Raw genomic sequence first — 17,947 nt, 5'->3', positions numbered from 1 at the left:
GTTGAGATGATTCTTAGACAAGTTCATATATCAAGTTTGCATCTTTGTCAGGCCTAGCCCCATGACTTGATCACGGGTATTGAAATGAATCTGAGAACTGACTGAGTTCATAAGAAATTAGCAACTTGTTGTTTTTAACCCAGATGGTCATAGTCAGCTTGCCTGGGGTGGGGTGGGGGTGGTCTAAACAGCTAGGCTTCATGGAATGGACATCAAATCTGAGGGCCAAGAGTCCCATGTTCTGGTCCCAATATTACAGTCCCCAACGGTACCAAACTCATTAGTTCTAGGGAGCATCGAAGTCTAAATCAATGTCTGAAAGGGAAGAGAACCAGTTGAATGATTCAACTCTGCAGCACAAATTGAGAAAACTGCCCTAGTGATGGACATAAAGGAGTGGCCATGTTCGGGTTTTTAAATGACCATGCAGGTTATAAAAGAAGTGCACATGGAGGAGCTACGATTCAAGAGACAAGGTATCAGTACTATCGTAAAGTACATCGCTATAAAAATAATACTAGAGGATATTATTAACTGATAAATACAATACTTTAATATCATTAGTCTTGGATCTAGATCACCTTAAACAATGTTTTGCACAGAAACTCTAGCAGAAAACACCAACCACTCATGTTAAAGAAAGAAAAGAAAAAAAAAAAAAAAAAGGAAAAAAGAAGAAGAATAACAACCCTGATCGAATCCTGATGAGAGAAAATAAAGAACTCTTCGATGGAGCCCAACACCCACTAGCCCATTCAGCTGAAACTAGCAGCATGCGCAGTGCAGCACAGAGGCACAGACTGATTAAACATATTATGTGGGCGTTTGGTAGAGGGATGCACCCGTTTGCATCAAAGTGGGATTAGATAGCAGAACATTTCACTCCACTCATGTTTTTAGCAAGAGCAAAGTAGATAGACATGGGATCCCAAATCTTCGTTTTCAGAAGATTTGAAACAATATTATTTATTATTATTATTATTATTATTATTCAATGTAACATATACTAAATATATTCTTGGTATTTTACTGTAGAATAAATAATGAAATGTAAGGTCTAGCTCTCAAAATTTCAACTTTTTTTATTTTTTTATTTTATCTTTCAACATCGTATTTAATTGATTTATTATAAATTAATTTCATAATTAATTTTTAATTTATTTTTTATAGGGTTATCATCATCTTATGACCAGAATCGCAAGTTTTACGTGTTAGCAAGGTTGATTTAAAGTTTTTTTTTAAAATCTTTTTTTAATTGATTTTTTTTTTTAATTTAATCCTTCAAATATTGAGTTAATTGAGAACTAAACTTCATAAATTTTTTTATTTGTTTTCTGTTAGATTATCATGATTTTCTAACCTAGGTCAATAGGTTTGAAGCCAGTTAACTTATAGTTTTTTAATTTGTTTTTTTTAATTGATTATTTTTTAATTTTTTATTTAATATTAGGTTTATTGAGAATTAAGCTTCATAATTTATTTCAGTTTGCGTTCTATAAGGTTATTCTAGTCTCATGACCCGGGTTACGGGTTTGGTCGATTGGTTCAGGTGGTTTTTTATGCTCTTTTTTAGTTGATTTTTTTAAAGAAATTTCATTATTTAACATCGGGTTGATTGAGAATTGAGTTTCACAATTTATTTTGATTTTTTTTCTATGGTGTTATCCTGATATTATGACTCAAATTTGATAGGTCAGCCCGGTTTAACTCGAATTATTTTTTATTTGAATTTTATTTTTAATTTTATTTTTCAATATTGATTTGATTGAGAATTGAGTTTAATAACTTTTTTTATTTGTTTTTTATAGGGTTATCAAGGTCTTATGATCCAAGTAATAGAATATTTGATAGGTTAACCCGAGTTGATATATATATTATGTTTTTGTTTTAATATTTTAAAAAAAAAGATGTCTTGATTTTTATTTTTTTTTGTCAAACTATATTTTTATCAATTATTTGGGTTGTCTTCACACATGTCTAGTCGACTAAATCACATTAATTCAATTAATGCATTAACAACACTTAAATATTTTTTTCACGTAAAAAAATAATCCAAACCAGCAATAGTGCAGAAAATAATCTATTTTCTTTTAAAAGTGCTAACTAAAACTTCTGTTTAAGTTTTTAAATAAAAACCAGAAAAATGGAGATAAAACTTTAAAGGAAAATATTGTATTATCATTGGTTAGTTTGGTGTTCTAATCCAAAGGGATCACTGTTTCAAATCTCTTCTTACAGTCCACTAATGACTTCTGATTCCCACCTTGACAAAAGAAGAAGGTATCAGGACACCTATACAAACAATTATCCACCAAACTCACATTAGCAGAACCCGGTTTTAAACCCATCAGAGCACTTGGAATTGGACCAAACAAGTAGTTCCCACCTAATAATAGCCTCTCCAACGAGGACGAATTGCTCCTAGGAACAGCCACTTTCAAAGCATACTGGGATGGTATCATTCCTGTAAACTTGTTATTCTCTAGAGACAAAGATGACAACTTCGGCATCGAACACAAAAAACCTGGTAATATGCCTCTAAGATCATTGTAGCTCGAATCAAGAGCTATTAACTTGCTTGTTAGACCCACTGTACCTGGAACTTGCAGGAACGTGAAATTATTATGGGAAAGGGTAAGTTGTTGAAGAGAAGGATGGTCAAAAAGAACTGATAAAATAGGACCGGATAACTTGTTGTGGCTAAGATCCAAGACCTGTAAAAACTCCAAATCGCTTACATTAACAGGTAGCTTTCCTCGTAAGTTGTTGTTTCGCATTGATAGCTCAACAAGAGACACCGGTAGTGTTGAAGGAACTTCACCAGATATTTGGTTGTCACTAGCATCAAGATAATTCAGGTCTTTGAGAGCACCCAGATCAGGAAACTCGCCAGAGAGATTGTTTTCTTGGATTTCAAGCCTTTTCAAGCTTACAAGAGAGTTGAAGCTTGATGGTATGGATCCATGGAGACTGTTGCTATCAAGATAAAGCTCTTCGAGGTGGGCCAGAGACACGAGAGAGACGGGCATTTTTCCAGAAAGCAAGTTCATTGAGAGACTCAGTCGACGGAGCCGAGTGAGGTTGGAAAGTGAGTCTGGGATTGAGCCATAGAAGGAGTTGTCTGATACATCAAGAATTTGCAAGTAAGGCAGATTCCAGGTGGTTGAAGAGAGTAAACCAGAGTAACCCACTGGGTCAAGAGTGATCTCAGTGACTCGGAAGAAACCAGAAGCAAACCAGTCACACCTGAACCCACAAGTGAATCTGTCACTGAAGATATGGTCGCATGGATCCACTGAGAAGTCCCACGAGCTCAAGCAAGATCCGGGAGCTATGGACTCGGGGTGCAACCCATGCTTTAGATCCTTGAGCACTCGTACGTCTCCAGGGTGCGTTCTTGAATCTACTTTAAGCAACAGTAAAGTGATCATCAAAAGGAGATACTGTAGAGAAAGGTTGAGATTGCATATGCTTTTTGACATTTTCACAAAGAGTGACTAGATAAACGTAGATAGGGAAATAAGTGAGTGAATATTGGATCTGGGTTTAGAAGGTTGTGCAGGGAAGCAGTAACTAGAAACTAGAGAGTAAGATACTTCGATTGTGTCTTGCGAATTGGGTTTTTGGACTCCTTATTTTATAGAGACTAGATATATAGAGTTGTGAGATTTGACATCGGCCATAGTCATATTCAAACCGTTGGACTTGACTACAAGGAATGTAGCAGGGTCCCATGTGAGATCCTCTGACTGGGCGTGAACTGAATACATGCAAAAATTAAAAAATGAAAAAGAGAATCCAAAAGATACAGATATTGATTAGCCGGTCCTGTTGGTTTTCCATGTTTCTTGCTCAGATCACTCTTGACCCGGTGGGTTACTCTTCATGTATATCAGTGCAACAAATCATTAAGGAATATTGCAACCTCACCAGTGAACTTTCGGCTCAGAATTTGGGAACTGTTGTCTTACAAAACAAAAAATCAATCTGATAGGTAAAGAGGAAAGAGGAGAGCACAGTTTAATTTTATGAGATTGAAAATCCATTGTGAGATTGAGAAATGACTTTGATGGGAGAATGAAGTTTATTTCCAGTCTTATCCTTCAAAAAGTAATGAATAAGTGTTAGAAGATGATGGTAGTTTAAGAGGTAATTTAGAGGTTTTAGTAATTAGAAATTGAAATGAATGTAGTTTGATAGTTAAGGTTTATAGTTGTAGTAATTTAGTAAAAGAAGGATTTAATTTATAGTTTGGAAATGGTTGCAGGACGTGGGATATACATAGCAAAATCTTTGTTGATGGAAGACATAATACAAGGAGGAGAGTTTTAGGACAAAGGCTTTAATCTTAGCATTGGTTTTTGTTTAGCTTAGAATAACTTGTAATTTGTAGTATTTTCTATAATTGATATATAGAATCTTCTTTTAAGTCCATTAATAATTTAATATTTTTTTTTATTACACTGATATTTCAAATTGATCTTCTAGCGCCTTGAATTTGACTTGTGGAAGTGCTTTCATGAAGATATTTGCTAGTTGTTTTTTCAGTCTTGTAATACTCGAACTTGATTTCTTTGTTGCCAACTGTTTCTTATAGAAAATGATATTTGATTGATATGTGTTTAATTTTGTTATAGAATGCATGATTTTTTATCATAGCAATCTTTGACTTATTATCACATAATATTGTTGTAGATCTTTGTTACTGTTCTTTCATGTCTTCTAGTGTTCTTCCAAGTCATATAGCTTGACTTGTTGCTCTTGCGATTGTCACATACTCTGCTTTAGCTATTAATTATGATATAGACTCTTACTTTTTAGATGCCCAAGAGAATACTCTAGAATCGAGTGAAAATATGTAGTCTGAAGTGTTTTTCATATTATCAATTGATCCAACCCAATCACTGGTTGTGTATTCAATTAATCTTGCTTTTGTAGTTGGTTTATACTTTTTTATGCCTTACAAGTATCTAAGTATTCTTTTAGCAACTCCAAAATGGATTTGGCTTGGACTTTGCATGATCTCGATAGTAGACGTTGCATATATTATATTATGGTCTTGTTGTTGTTAGATATAGTAAACTTCCTATTAAACTTCTGAATGTTGATGCGTTCATCTTTTTTTATCTATCTTCCTTCTATAATTTCTCATTATTTACAAGTGGAGTAGTAACTTGTAATTTTTTATCTAATTTTTTTCAATTTAATCCTTTAACATTGAATTGATTAGAAATAATTGAGCTTTATAATTTATTTTATTGGCTTTCTATAGAGTTATCATAGTCTTTTGGCTCAGGTCGCAAGTTGAACCGATTGACTCAGGTTTTTTTTTTTTTTTTAGTCGAGCTTTTTTCAATTTCATCCTTAATATTGAGATTGGAATTAGGCTTCATAATTTATTTTAATTTGCATTCTTCAAGGTTATCCTGATCTTATAACTCAAATCATGAGTTTATTTAGTTAACTCGAGTGGTTTTTTGATTTTTTTTAATTGATTTTTTTTAAATTTCATTCTTCAACATTAAGTTGATTATAATTTAAGTTTTATAATTTATTTTGATTTTTTTAAAAGAATTATCTCAGTCTCAAGCCTTAGGTTTAACAAATTAATCTGAGTTCACTCAGTTTTTTTTTTAGCTGATTTTTTTTCGGTTTCATCCTTCAACACTGGGTTAATTGAAAATTTGAGTTTAATAATTTTTATTTTATGTTTTTTCTATAGGGTTATAAAAAGTCTCATGATCTGGGTAGCAGATTGACAGGTTAATTATAGTTAATTCGAGTTGATATAATATGTTGTCATTTCAATACTTAAAAAAAATTTATTCTTAATTATTTTTTAGTCAGGCTATATTTTTATTAATAGTCCAAGTTATTCTTAACTTACTAAGTTGATCAGGTAATATCAAATCAATCTCATATAATTTAAATTTTTTATGCTAAAAAAACACATTAACATTATTTGAAAAAAATTTGTTTTTGCTCGTCAAAGAAAAAATTCAATCCAACCCGCCACAGCATAGCACGGGAAACACTGTGTGGAATATACCTCTCTACCATTAGAGAACACTACTCCCTCTTTCGAAGGCAGCGGATCTACATACAACAGACTGAACATAGCTTACAGAAAGAACCCAGAAAGCACAAGGAAAAAAATTAGCACCTTCTGAATACGCTCTGATTCATGGTGCGATTCAAACCAGGTGCTCCTGGGTTTGGTTCTTCTTGGCTAGATATTGCTTCACACAAGTTTGGTTTATCTCAAATATGAAAGGCATTCCCCTAATCTGCAAAATCACAAACACCGAGAAATTACTTACGATTAGGTGTATAGTGCAAGCATAAAACTTTGAGGAATAAAGCATGTAGAGGATAAAACCATTCATGGATTAAGACACCAGTGTCCAATTGCAACAAAATAAATTGCCTCTGTTAATGTTAGGAGAAAACAAAATTTTAAGGTTTCCATAGGAACCTACAGATGCTGTTTAATGGTGGTCAATTATGTGGGTTGTGAAAAAAGTGATACACGAGCTGCTGGCACATAAATAAAATAGAGTGCAATCTTGTAGTCAATTCACAGCATCGAGAAACTACTTAGGATGTACACAATGCGAAAAAACAAAGGGCAGCTGGGAAGAAGAGAGGAAGAGACAAAGTTTACAAGTGCATATACAGAAGCAGTAAAATTCTCAACATTACCTCGTAGGCTCTTGCCTAATGGGTGTCAGTATGTGAATGAATGATATACAAGAAAGAAACTACATTAAGATTCAAGACAAATCAATTCAAGATATTAAATACTCTTTTTAAAATGGCAGTTTGACCAACAAAATGAAGAGGGTTCATCTCAATTATTGTAAAAAGCCTTAGTGAAAGATGGCATCTCTTTCGTTCTATCTACACGAAGTTTAAACTTGGTCATGATAAATGGCCGATTTTGTTATTGTTAAAAATTACTTGCATAAACCCTGATAGGTAAAAGCAGGCATGGAAAAAGCCAACAAAAAGTTCAATACAGATAAAATTGCAGAGATCACTACATGGAAATTCTACACAACAAGAACATCTTATTAACCATGCATAATGCTGAAGAAAGACCTGTTGCAACAAACCTCAATCAAACAACCAGAAGAAAGGCTTAGACTCTGTCCAGGGGCTATTTCCTTGTCATTCACTGAGAGAGAGCACTTGCCAAGGTTTTTCAGATAAAAAGATCCAATTTTGTCCAAATTTATAGTGGCCTAAACAGAATAAATGATTAAGTTAAATGCACTTAAAGAAAAAAGTAGGCGCCTTAGTGGACTAGCAGAGATAGGTAAAAAGAAGAGACATTGAATTTAGAAGCGAGAAAGCGTGGTGTGCATGATGGAGCCAAAGGATGCTAAATTCAAAAAGATTACTTCATTCTTTTCGGTCACTACAACTTGAGTAAACTTTACTCGAATCTTTTGGTTTACAGCACTTCAAGATCCAGAACTCCCACATGTATTCTTGAATGGCCAGTAAGGCAATCACAAGTTTGATTTTCATGTGATTTTGCATTGCTATGATTACAAATTTTGTTAAAAAAATTAAATGTAAATACCATCATCAATTTCAACCTATCTTAATCCATATGTAATAAACAATTTTCACTTTTCATGACTCTTTAACATGCAACTTTTCTTTAATTTACCAGTTTGTTGAGTTAGTAAATGCTGGCAAGATGTTTGAAAGAAACCCAGCAAATCCTTGAATTTACAAAAAGAACAACAAAAAAACTTTCTGAATTCTAAAATCTTTAGGACAAAAAAGAAAACGAGAGTAAGCCAATAACAGTAACATTAAAATACATCAATAAACTTGGACAGATCTCACCTGCCGTCGAGATATTTTATTAGCACGGCCTTCCCTTCCCAAGTCAATGTCGACAGTAACATCTTCTGTTGCTCTACCAAGTAATACCTGCATGGTCACAAGAAAATTCACATGCACTTGAATCCTACTTGCCAACCCAAGACATGAATTCTTAGCTTTATGGGCTGTCAAACATTATATTTAGCTTCAGAATTTAAGCTCCATACAAAAAACAGCATCTTATTGAGGTTCCATAGTCTTAAATTTAAAAAGAAAAAGAAACATAATCTCCCACTCCTAACTAGCAGGAAACGTTATTCACGCACAAAGATTTGTTACTGAACAAGATTCTAAAATGACTTAAATACCCACTGGAAATCTCCAAATTAACCTTACCTATAGCTGAGAATTTTGATATTTTCTTACGTGTGGAACCCAGGTCTCTGTATTGCAAAAAAATCTTCCAAAAGTTCCAAACCACTTGCCCTAAAGTATTTTTTTTTTATTATATAACTTTTCAAGTAAAAGTTTACTTAACATTTGCATCCAATCAATTGAAAATAACATGATCAATTATAAAAGTTTATTATTTCTTGGTTTCTGTCCATTTTGGATAATAGATGAATATTTATGTTAGATGTTAAAAAGAATGCCATGCTTGTCTGTATTTATATGGAACATTATTTTCATTATTTTACATAATTTTTAGATGATTACACAATAAGAACATCTCAGAGTATCAATGAAGTTTATATATACATACAAATATTATTCACTTTATTATTGATATTGATACAATAATTCTTAAAACAGAAAGCAGTAGGAATATTCTCTTGACAAGTTTACTGTTTCATCATGATTGAATTTGCAAATGAGATAAAAGGAACCAGAGCACCAAACCAAGTTCAAACCAACCAATGAAAGACAAAACAGGCAGATTTTTCAAATAAATTAGGGGTGATTATGAAATTTCATTGGGGTATTTAGATCACTTCGACAATTGTTGTGCGGTTAACAGATACGAGGTGTGCGAATAACATTTCCCCTAACTTGTGTAACATGAATATCCATCATACAAAAATTACCAAACTGTCCAGAGAATTTACTTTTACCACTCAAGTAGTGCTCCAGATACACAATTTGGATGAGCATTGAGTACATATATAAAGTTATAGCTCTAGTTGTGGTTTTGTAGGCGAGGCAAAGTACAAAGGAATTAAAAAGAACAGGACTCCTTAAAGCAAATACCCAACATAGTAAGCAATCAGGTAAGTTTGCAGCTTTGAAATACCTCAGGCTTCTTAATATAATGTTTTGAATGGCGACCATAAATAACTGCAAATGCTCCATGAGATGCAATGGATCTGTGCATATACGAATGAGCACCCTGCTCCAGCCTTATGATTGCTCTCTTCATGTCCTCATGCTGATATCTTGAGACTGCAGAGAACAATTGAAACTTATATGCCATGCTTAGATACAATGCATGTACACAGTGCATTACTTTTCAAGAGCATGTCAATAAATTAGTTAAAGATATTAATATAAAACACGAGAACATGTGCACTTAAACATGCGTGCACTAAGGCGCACACAAACACACAGATGATAGTATATGTGATATCTTTCAATGATTTCAGTTATGAATACTGAGATAGAACTTCAATCGAATCAAAGTAACTATCAATACAGGCAGCATATACTTGTATTTTCATTGCTGTGCAGACAATAGTATAGAGATTGTCTTAATTTTGCTGTCATCGTGTCAGAAATTCAAAACAACATTACACATATAATGTGATTAACTAATACACACCAGTCTAAGTTACTGTATGCATCTATGATATAATAAAGCATTATATTCAAGAAAAAAAGGCAACAGGCAATTAAAAATAAAAGGGAAAAACAGATACACAGAATAATGCTAGAGATTTGTAGAACATCCCCAACCCCAAGATGCAAAAGATAGCACCAGGGTGTATCATCATGCGATAACAGATTTCAAGCATGGCAAGGACTAACAGAGTACAGGGAATTATTGCAAAGCTTGTGGAATGTTTCCAGTGGATCCATACATAAGAGAAGTAATTGCTAGGTACTAAGCAGACTGTATGTTACCTTCCTCACTGCAATACAAATCCTGGTCTTGTGGATCTAAGTCCATATCAAGTATCTGATAACAGGTGGAATTGCAAATATATATTATATATAAAAAAAGGAGAAATGGTCAAAAGAAACCGAATAATGACCCATCTGCTTGAAGGTTAGTGTATGGTTACCATTGCTTCAATGTCTGAAAAACACGGTACATCATCATCACTCTGGATAGGTGGCTCAGCTGGATCTGATATTGAATGGTTTTCCGCTAGTACTGAAGCAGCAATATCTGAAGAGCCCACTTTCATATGTGATGCTTGATGATTTTGAACTCCAGCTGGAGCATCATCTGCCTGTTTAACAGCAGACACGTTTGTCTGGGGATATGTAAAGCAATCAGAAACGAAATCCAGTTTCTCTGTTAAAGAATCTGCTGAATCATGACTCGTATGCTTCACCAGTGGGGTTTCTGTAGTTTCTTCCTTCACTTTAGCAGGAACAAGAGTTTCCATCTCATTGTCTGCTGAATTAAATTGAGTTGAACCATCAGAAGCAAAACCAGCACCACCCCTGTTAGTGGCTTCACTGCTGGGCAACTCAAATTTCAAAACATGATCACCTGCAGGATGGAGTAGACCACGCTCTGGCATCACCTGTAATCTGGTCATCTGAGAAGATGGGCGTGGTTGTCTAGGATTATCTAGATCCCTGTGCACCCCTACTGGAACTCCACCACTTTTTTTTTTACTTGGTAATTCCTTAACAAATAAAGTATTTGGTTTGCCAGCATCTTGAAAACTTCTTGATGCTAAGGAGGCAGCTGAACTTGTGTGCCACTCAGTGGGGAAGAGTATATCACCATTGCATGGGATTTCTGTGTCCTCGGTGTTTAGCACACAGCAAAGAACCCCATCTTTCATCTCAGGATGAGGGTCTAGAACTGATGTAGATGAAACAAACTGCATTTCAGAATTACAAACTACGTCAACACTGTAGTGAGACCCTCTATTCTCCCATAAGTTACCAGGACACACACCAGAGTGATTTTTTAGACAGTCTGCTGATATTGATGATTCTGGTTCAGTTACACTGGGCATGTGATTTTCATTTTCACTATTAGGTGAACTCAATAAAATTGTATTGAGACAAGCAATATAAGGATCAGTGCTGAAATCTTTTCCATCAACATCCACACCTGACCCTTCCTCATCATTAGACAAATAATTCGTAAGTTCAGCCAGAAAATCTTCTGTACTGTGAGAAGAATTTTGTGGCACATCAGTCAGCATTTCCATTTTTAACTTGGAGTCTTCATGGAGATCATCATATTCTGTCGAACATCTATTCTTAATATCACCATCATCAAGAAGTGAAAATGTATCTCTCGGGTGCAGATCTTTGTCGCATAATCCAAGATTATTTGGAATATAAGGCACTGAAATCACTTCATCCATTCTCCACATTGGCATCTCATGAAGAGGAGATGGGTACTCCAAATTGTGAAATGACGAGCCGCGATCTGGAACTGGTGACTGAAGGACTTCCTTTCCATCAAAGTTGGAGCACCCATGTACTAGATCATCATTCACTGGCAATTGTTGACTGAATTCCCTAACCACAGTGCTGCTTTCAGTGTTAGACAGATTCTCTCCAAGTATACAGGGAATGTGTTCATGTATATTGTCTTGCTCCATTGGATAGTCTTCTTGAAATGTATTCTGGAATTGAGTATCAAAGGCATGGGCAGGATCACTATCCATAATTTCTGGAAAAGCATGATGCATGATGTCTAAATTAGATTCCTGATGAACAAAGTGATTTGTAACTGGATCTCCAAGCGTGCATTGTCCGGATAACTGCTCATATTCATTGCCAACATAATTGCTATTATTGGGGCCAACAAGAAAACTCAAATCCATGGAGTTAAATGGTTCGCTACAAATTCTTTTACGCAGAGCATAGTAACAACTACGAACACTTTCAGTTTTCCTCTTCCCTGAAAAATATTTATTTTCTTTTGAATTTCCAGCTCTGCTGTATTTTGACGGAAGAGTTGGTGTAGAATGCTCAAACTCAGTCATGTGAAAAGCAGCCTCAGCAGAAACAACTGGATCATAAAGGAGAGAATACCAACGATCTTGTATTTCTCGAACAGTGAATTTTCGAGAAAATTGCACTGCACCTTTTGCCAGCGATTCCAAGGAAGCACCAGCCTGCAAAACATAAGTAAGAAACAAAAATAAAAAGGAATTACCAAAACAATCACACTGAGCAAAAGTCAACAAGCTTTAACAATAGATGTTTAATTACATAATAGTAGCAAACCAATGACCCGACCCTACAACAACAACAAAAAAAGAACAGATGAAGAAGAAGCTGTGCCAAGCACCAATTGATGAAACTTTTTATATGCCATGCATGGTATGTCATTTCAGTCTTAAGAAGCACAAAAAAATGGACACCTACTAAAATCCACATGCTGCAAACTATAAGCAGTCTAATAAACACAAAGATATTCAAAAAGATTAACAGAAAGCGAGCAATCAGGCAATGGTTCTTACTAGCAGATGAAGAAATAAAAGTATCACTGTCAATAATAACTATATTGTCTTAAACTGCAAGCAAAAAGAATCCATGGTAAAAATCCTCTGGTGTGCAATGTGAGCAAGTACAAATGCACCAGTTCACACAGACATCCTAGCCAGCAACTGCAACCTAAATCTTCATGTTTTCGAGTTAGTATTCTGTGTTTTCCAATATATGGTATCTAGTTTTATACAGCTTAAGAAAAAATAATGAGGAACGTAAGCTTTGACTCCCAATACCTCCTGCCATATCCATGGATGTTCTCCCTCTTACCCTCACTAATGTCTGCTAATAACAGCACATAGACAACATCCAGAATAAAAAGAATGCAATACCTCTCTCTCACAAACGCCCGAAATTTCTCTTCTTAAAATACTTATATGAGGTCATACGAATAATCAGTGTTGGTCATACATGTCACCGTTAATGTTTTCTGGTTTTGGTAATGCCACTCACTCACTCTCAGTGCCCCCTTTTGCACTAGCTTATGAAGGATTTCTTTTTTCAATTTACATACAAAATGGAGCATTATAGATATCTATCTTGGCTTATACCTTACTCCCAGTGCCTCTATTAGCAGCTATCACAGGGTGATTGAAACCACATAGATTATCATAACCAACAGAATCACAGTCACTGAAACCACATATATTATCCTAATCACCAGAATCAGCATACATGGAAAGCAGGGAAAATTTTATGGTGCACCGGGAGTAATTAGTAACGTCTCATTAGTTACTCTTGGCCCTCCTGGTCCACTTTGAAGGAAAAAAAGAGATATAAAGAGGAGAAAGAATAAAATTCATGACTCCCTCCCCAAATGGAATAAAAATATCTTAAACTAGTATTTATCTTTCTATTTGTATCTATATATTTCTTTAAGCTGAGTCCAGAGATATCATTAATTACTCACTGATCATGAGAAATTAAGACAGCAGAACCTGACAACCTGACCCTCATCGTTTATCATTAAGAAAATTGGAACTCACCCAAGAGCTACAGTCTTCCATTCTGATAGCCTAGAAGAATATATTGTCCAGTTACAAGTCAAGAACACTATTATAAATACATTCCTTTCTCTTTCAGTTTCATATATCTTCTCATACTGATTACATTAACATATTTCTAAGTTCGAATTCAGATTCTCTTCTCAACATTATCAAGCACGCCCTTGTTAAAATCATTATCTTTAGAGAAAAATTGTGCGAAACATATCAATCTTGTTTCAAGAAAGAAACCCAACATTACAAAAATAACAACAAAAATATTAACTTGAACAAATATAAAATAATGGGTTTTATTAATTTTTTAAGGAAAAAATATTAACAAAGAATTGGTGAGAGAGAAAGGATTAATGATACAAAAAAAAAATTACCTCGATAGAATCTCTCAACAAAACGTCATCCCCTGGCGTCCAAGGAGAGACAGGGCCAAGAGCTCCCATGACTAAAGAATAAACATGCAAAAGAAGAAGCAGCAAAAGGCTTTTCTTTTATTGAAACATGGACAGTGAAGGAAGTCTGGTTCTTGCTGGTGCGTCGTGCCGGCTCTTTCAGGTGACTGGAGATTTCATGAGAAACCCATGAAAGTAACGTCGGTGATAGGGCGTGTGTGCCAACAATTGCTTTCTCAGGTGACGGAAAACTGGGAAACTTTGTTCATTGTCGCGAGCAGAGAGTGTTACTGGGGGTTTGACCTTTTGACTAAAAAGAGGAATCCTTGATAATTAAGTGAATTTGACGGAACTACCCTTGACAAGAACCACCGTTTTCGTTCTTTCCACCGCTTGCTCTTTCGGTGATGGTGGGCTGTCACTGGAAACAGCTGTGGTCAGTCGCGAGTTGAACATTAGTTAAATTCATTAAAAACACTTTTAAAATTTTTTAAAAAGAATTCATTTAAATTATTAATATTAAATTTGAAAAAATAATAAAATACTATTTTAAATAAAAATTATTTTTGAAAACACTTGATATCAGTAATAAATACTCTTAATAATTGGTTGCAGGAGGCGGCGACTGGGATTTTTACGTTTCCATAGAGCCGAAATAAAAATGCCTTCTGTTGTTTCACATTATATTGGAGGGTAGTTGTGTCCAACTGAATTACGGGTTGTGGGGGCAGAAAGATTTTGCTGTTAGCCTGTTAAAAAAACGGCATTTGATTTATTTATTTATTCTTTTTTATTTTGTGATTCAAAAGGAAATTGAATTTCTCTGGGATTCTGAAATAATTAAGTAACGTTTGATGTTGAAGAACAAAAGAAATAAAATGTGTCTACCCAACCTTTTTTTTCTTGGAAAATCTTGCTTTAGTCCAAAAATATCACTTGATTTTCAATAGCATCTTGTATTAATTAATGTTTCAATTTAATCCAAGTTTATTGGACTTTCACAATCAATATCTGATACAGTAAAATTACCTGAATTATTATTTATGGAATAGCAATATTGTTTAATTTCAAACGAATTTGAAACAATGTGACAAAATTTAATTAGTTCTTGACAAAAATAATTGTTAGAGATAAGATTAAATTTCTGGGACAATAGCAATAAAATAAATTAGTTATTGATAAAATTAAAAATTAAATTTTTTATATATTTTGGCCGAGAGTCTCAATATGTGTTTAATAATATACTGTATGATGTTTTGTAAAAAAAATTGATTAAAAATATATTAAAATAAAAATTATTTTTATTTTATATTAAAATATTTATCAAATTAAAATTACCATGAAAAACACTTTTAAAATAAATTTAAAAATATTAAACTGCGAATTTATATCTCATGAGAATAAATTTGAGAGGAAGGATGGCTTTGGGGGGTTTATGAGTTTTATCTTGGAATGATGGGTAAGGCTGGAGTTAATTGAAAAGGAAGTAGTGTACTTGTCTCGAGAAAAAGAAGTGGGAACCATTAGGAAATTGTCAAGTAATTTTTGTCCTGGACTTCCGTGCGGAATCATCCAATCAATTTCATAATTAATTATTGGATGATGATTAGGTGATGGTTAGGTATCTAACTAATAATTTGGGAGTGTGGAAGGGGGTGGTGGAAGTTAGGAATAATGTTTTTTTTTTTTTTTATTTTAGAAATCTATTAAAATATTTTTTTTTATTTTTAATAAAGAAAATATTTTAAAAAAATAAATAAAAAATAAAAAATATAGTTGGGTAATAACAAACAAGTACTATAATAAAGGTCATTAATCCTCCTCAATTCCAATTATTAATCCTAGCATGGACTAAATAATTTCCTAATATCATTTCAACTTAGAAGATCTACCAACACTGTGAAAAAGAATTTGTTTAGTGAGTATTTGGAAATATGCATGATAGTTTTTATTTTTTAGATGCATTTCAAAAATTTATTTTACTTTTAAAAAGAAATATTTTCTTAGTAATTTTTTATGGTTTTAATGAGCTAATATTAAAAGTTTAAAAATTTTAAACAAATATTTCAATACATTTTCAAACAAAAAATAAAATATTTCAAAAAATATTCTACATCAAATTACTCTTTTTGAAATGCGTTACAGATCACATCGATGCTTCTATCAATATGAAAGACATACTTCCATGGATGTCATGTGCATCAAAAAAAAAAAAAAAAAAAAAACAGCAAGCATGCATGCATGCTAAAGTTTAGATGATGGGTCATTCTTTTAAACATTAATTAACTGTTGCGAAGCAACCTGAGCAGCACAAATTTGACCTAGCTCAAAACTCATACTCATTATTGAAATGATTTGAGGAATTATTACAGATTAAAGTAACAAACGAAGTGTCCAGACAAATTAATTTCCTGCTAAAAACTTTATTTATTCACAAAGTATTCATAGTTTAATTAAGAGCAAAACATAGGAGTTGAATTGCTGGATGATTATCCATTACAAATCGACTACACATTTCGCAAATAAGGAGGCTTAGGTTTCAAATTAGAAATCACACTATATAGAACACGAAAGTTCTGGATGGCTCGAGTAAAAGTATATATGGACTGAAAATGTTCTTAGTATATATATAGAACCCTAAGAGAGCTGTGAACTGGGCTGAGAATCTTGCCGCGCGGTCATGAATAACCTTCGAAGCACTTTCAATATCTTTCTAAGGATTGCGCAGATCCTGAAAGCTCAGATCATTTAAACCCTGACCCATCTTCTGCCTGTAAAATATGATTACAAGAACATCACAACATTTTTGCAAGAAACAGAACAGAGACCGCCTAAGAATAACGAAATTCAGGGCCACAAATCCAGGAAGATTTACCCTGTCTCCCTCCTGATTTTCCTGTTCTTCTCTTTCAGTTTTCCCAAGTTTTCTTGCATTTTCTGCACGTGTGAGCTTTATACCATTAGAGAGAGGCACAGGGGGTCTTAACTTCAAGCGATAATTGCACGTACAAATAGATAGAATAAATAGAAACAGAAATAAACACCTCATAGTGAGAGCTCCAAAGATCTATCCAGTGTGTCTTCTGATACCTGTCAAATATTTGCTTCGTTCTGGTCATGAAAATAAAATCAAAACAAAAGGGGAAAAAAGGGTTTGACGGGAAAGGAAAATGAGGAAGAGAGACGGGACTTACGTGGTGGGGCTAATATGCTCGTAAATTAACCTTGTCAGTGCAAGAAACCATGATAAGAGAGAGGCCTCTGCAGCATCACAAAGAACTGCGAGCTCATGAGCTTTCTTGAAGAGACCATTTCGTCTTCTGGGGTAATTAAGTAACTTGCCTCTTAGTTGAGTTCACAGTCTTTTTGAATTTTGATCTGGATCTTTCCTCTTGTCAGTTTCTACTTGGTGATCTCCTTCTCTGTATAATTTTCTCTATTCAAACAAATAACTAGCTAGCTCCTCAGAATGTAATTCAAAACCTTTCCTTTCCTTATGATATAAGGAAAAGATGAAGGGAAAATGATAAGATTATTGTACGTCTATGTTGCTTAAAATGTAAAGAAATTGACAAATTCCTGAAAGGTTTTGCTGGGATTGATAATACCTTATGTTGTAGGCAAAACATTACCTCCACTACTATTTAAAGTTGATTGCGTTGATTTGATTTTGCTTTATTTTGTTCGATGCTGACAGAAATTACCAGCATATAATGGAGGATATTTATTTTTATATTTTTTTCAATTTCCCAGCAATAAAATGTAGAATTGTCTTGTGGTTGCTTTAAATTAGATTCTATTCATTTTTTATTTTAAAAATATTTTAATTATTTTTAATTTTTTTATGTTTTAAAAAAAATTATATGCTAATACAAAAAATATATATTATTATTTTAATATATTTTTAAATAAAAAAAATATTTTAAAAAATAATTATTACTATATTTTCAAACAAGGTATAAATAAATAAAAATATCTACATTGTAGTTTCAGCCGGTATCAACATCGGGAGCCTACAAATTGGTTCCGTTT

At 33.6% G+C, this 17,947-nt stretch overlaps 2 protein-coding genes and 1 long non-coding RNA gene across 4 annotated transcripts; all 3 read right to left on the bottom strand.

Moving 5' to 3' along the window:
• Positions 1 to 2,190: 2,190 nt before the first annotated feature.
• On the bottom strand, positions 2,191 to 3,995 carry LOC118062081 (uncharacterized). The gene has a single exon (XM_035075763.2). It carries the CDS (start codon positions 3,480 to 3,482, stop codon positions 2,199 to 2,201), a length of 1,284 nt encoding a protein of 427 aa, XP_034931654.1. The 5' UTR covers positions 3,483 to 3,995; the 3' UTR covers positions 2,191 to 2,198.
• Positions 3,996 to 5,979: 1,984 nt separating this feature from the next.
• LOC118062082 (uncharacterized) lies at positions 5,980 to 14,377 on the bottom strand. The gene is made up of 7 exons (XM_035075764.2): positions 13,898 to 14,377; positions 10,119 to 12,149; positions 9,958 to 10,012; positions 9,131 to 9,279; positions 7,861 to 7,947; positions 7,116 to 7,244; positions 5,980 to 6,287 (listed from the first exon to the last, which is right to left on the bottom strand). The coding sequence occupies exons 1-7, from the start codon at positions 13,964 to 13,966 to the stop codon at positions 6,195 to 6,197; spliced, it is 2,613 nt and encodes an 870-aa protein (XP_034931655.1). The 5' UTR covers positions 13,967 to 14,377; the 3' UTR covers positions 5,980 to 6,194.
• Positions 14,378 to 16,368: 1,991 nt separating this feature from the next.
• On the bottom strand, positions 16,369 to 17,382 carry LOC140955572 (uncharacterized). Of its 2 annotated transcripts, XR_012169835.1 has the most exons (4): positions 17,110 to 17,382; positions 16,960 to 17,005; positions 16,791 to 16,852; positions 16,369 to 16,686 (listed from the first exon to the last, which is right to left on the bottom strand). It is a non-coding gene; the product is annotated as an uncharacterized lncRNA (long non-coding RNA). The 2 variants fall into 2 exon arrangements; XR_012169834.1 differs by having other exon boundaries at positions 16,369 to 16,852.
• Positions 17,383 to 17,947: the final 565 nt, after the last annotated feature.

The sequence above is a fragment of the Populus alba genome, chromosome 5, assembly GCF_005239225.2.
Source record: "Populus alba chromosome 5, ASM523922v2, whole genome shotgun sequence".
Lineage (NCBI taxonomy): Eukaryota > Viridiplantae > Streptophyta > Magnoliopsida > Malpighiales > Salicaceae > Populus > Populus alba.
The sequence above is the reverse complement of the archived record's forward strand: the minus strand, read 5'-3'. Positions and strand labels throughout refer to the sequence as shown.

Excerpts from the sequence above, each read along its gene's own strand:
- LOC118062081 (XM_035075763.2), bottom strand. The coding sequence starts at position 3,482 with ATGTCAAAAAGCATATGCAATCTCAACCTTTCTCTACAGTATCTCCTT.
- LOC118062082 (XM_035075764.2), bottom strand. The coding sequence starts at position 13,966 with ATGGGAGCTCTTGGCCCTGTCTCTCCTTGGACGCCAGGGGATGACGTT. Across the intron at positions 12,150-13,897 it reads TGTTGAGAGATTCTATCGAG|GCTGGTGCTTCCTTGGAATC; the intron begins GTAATTTTTTTT and ends TATGTTTTGCAG. Across the intron at positions 10,013-10,118 it reads TTTCAGACATTGAAGCAATG|ATACTTGATATGGACTTAGA; the intron begins GTAACCATACAC and ends ACCTGTTATCAG.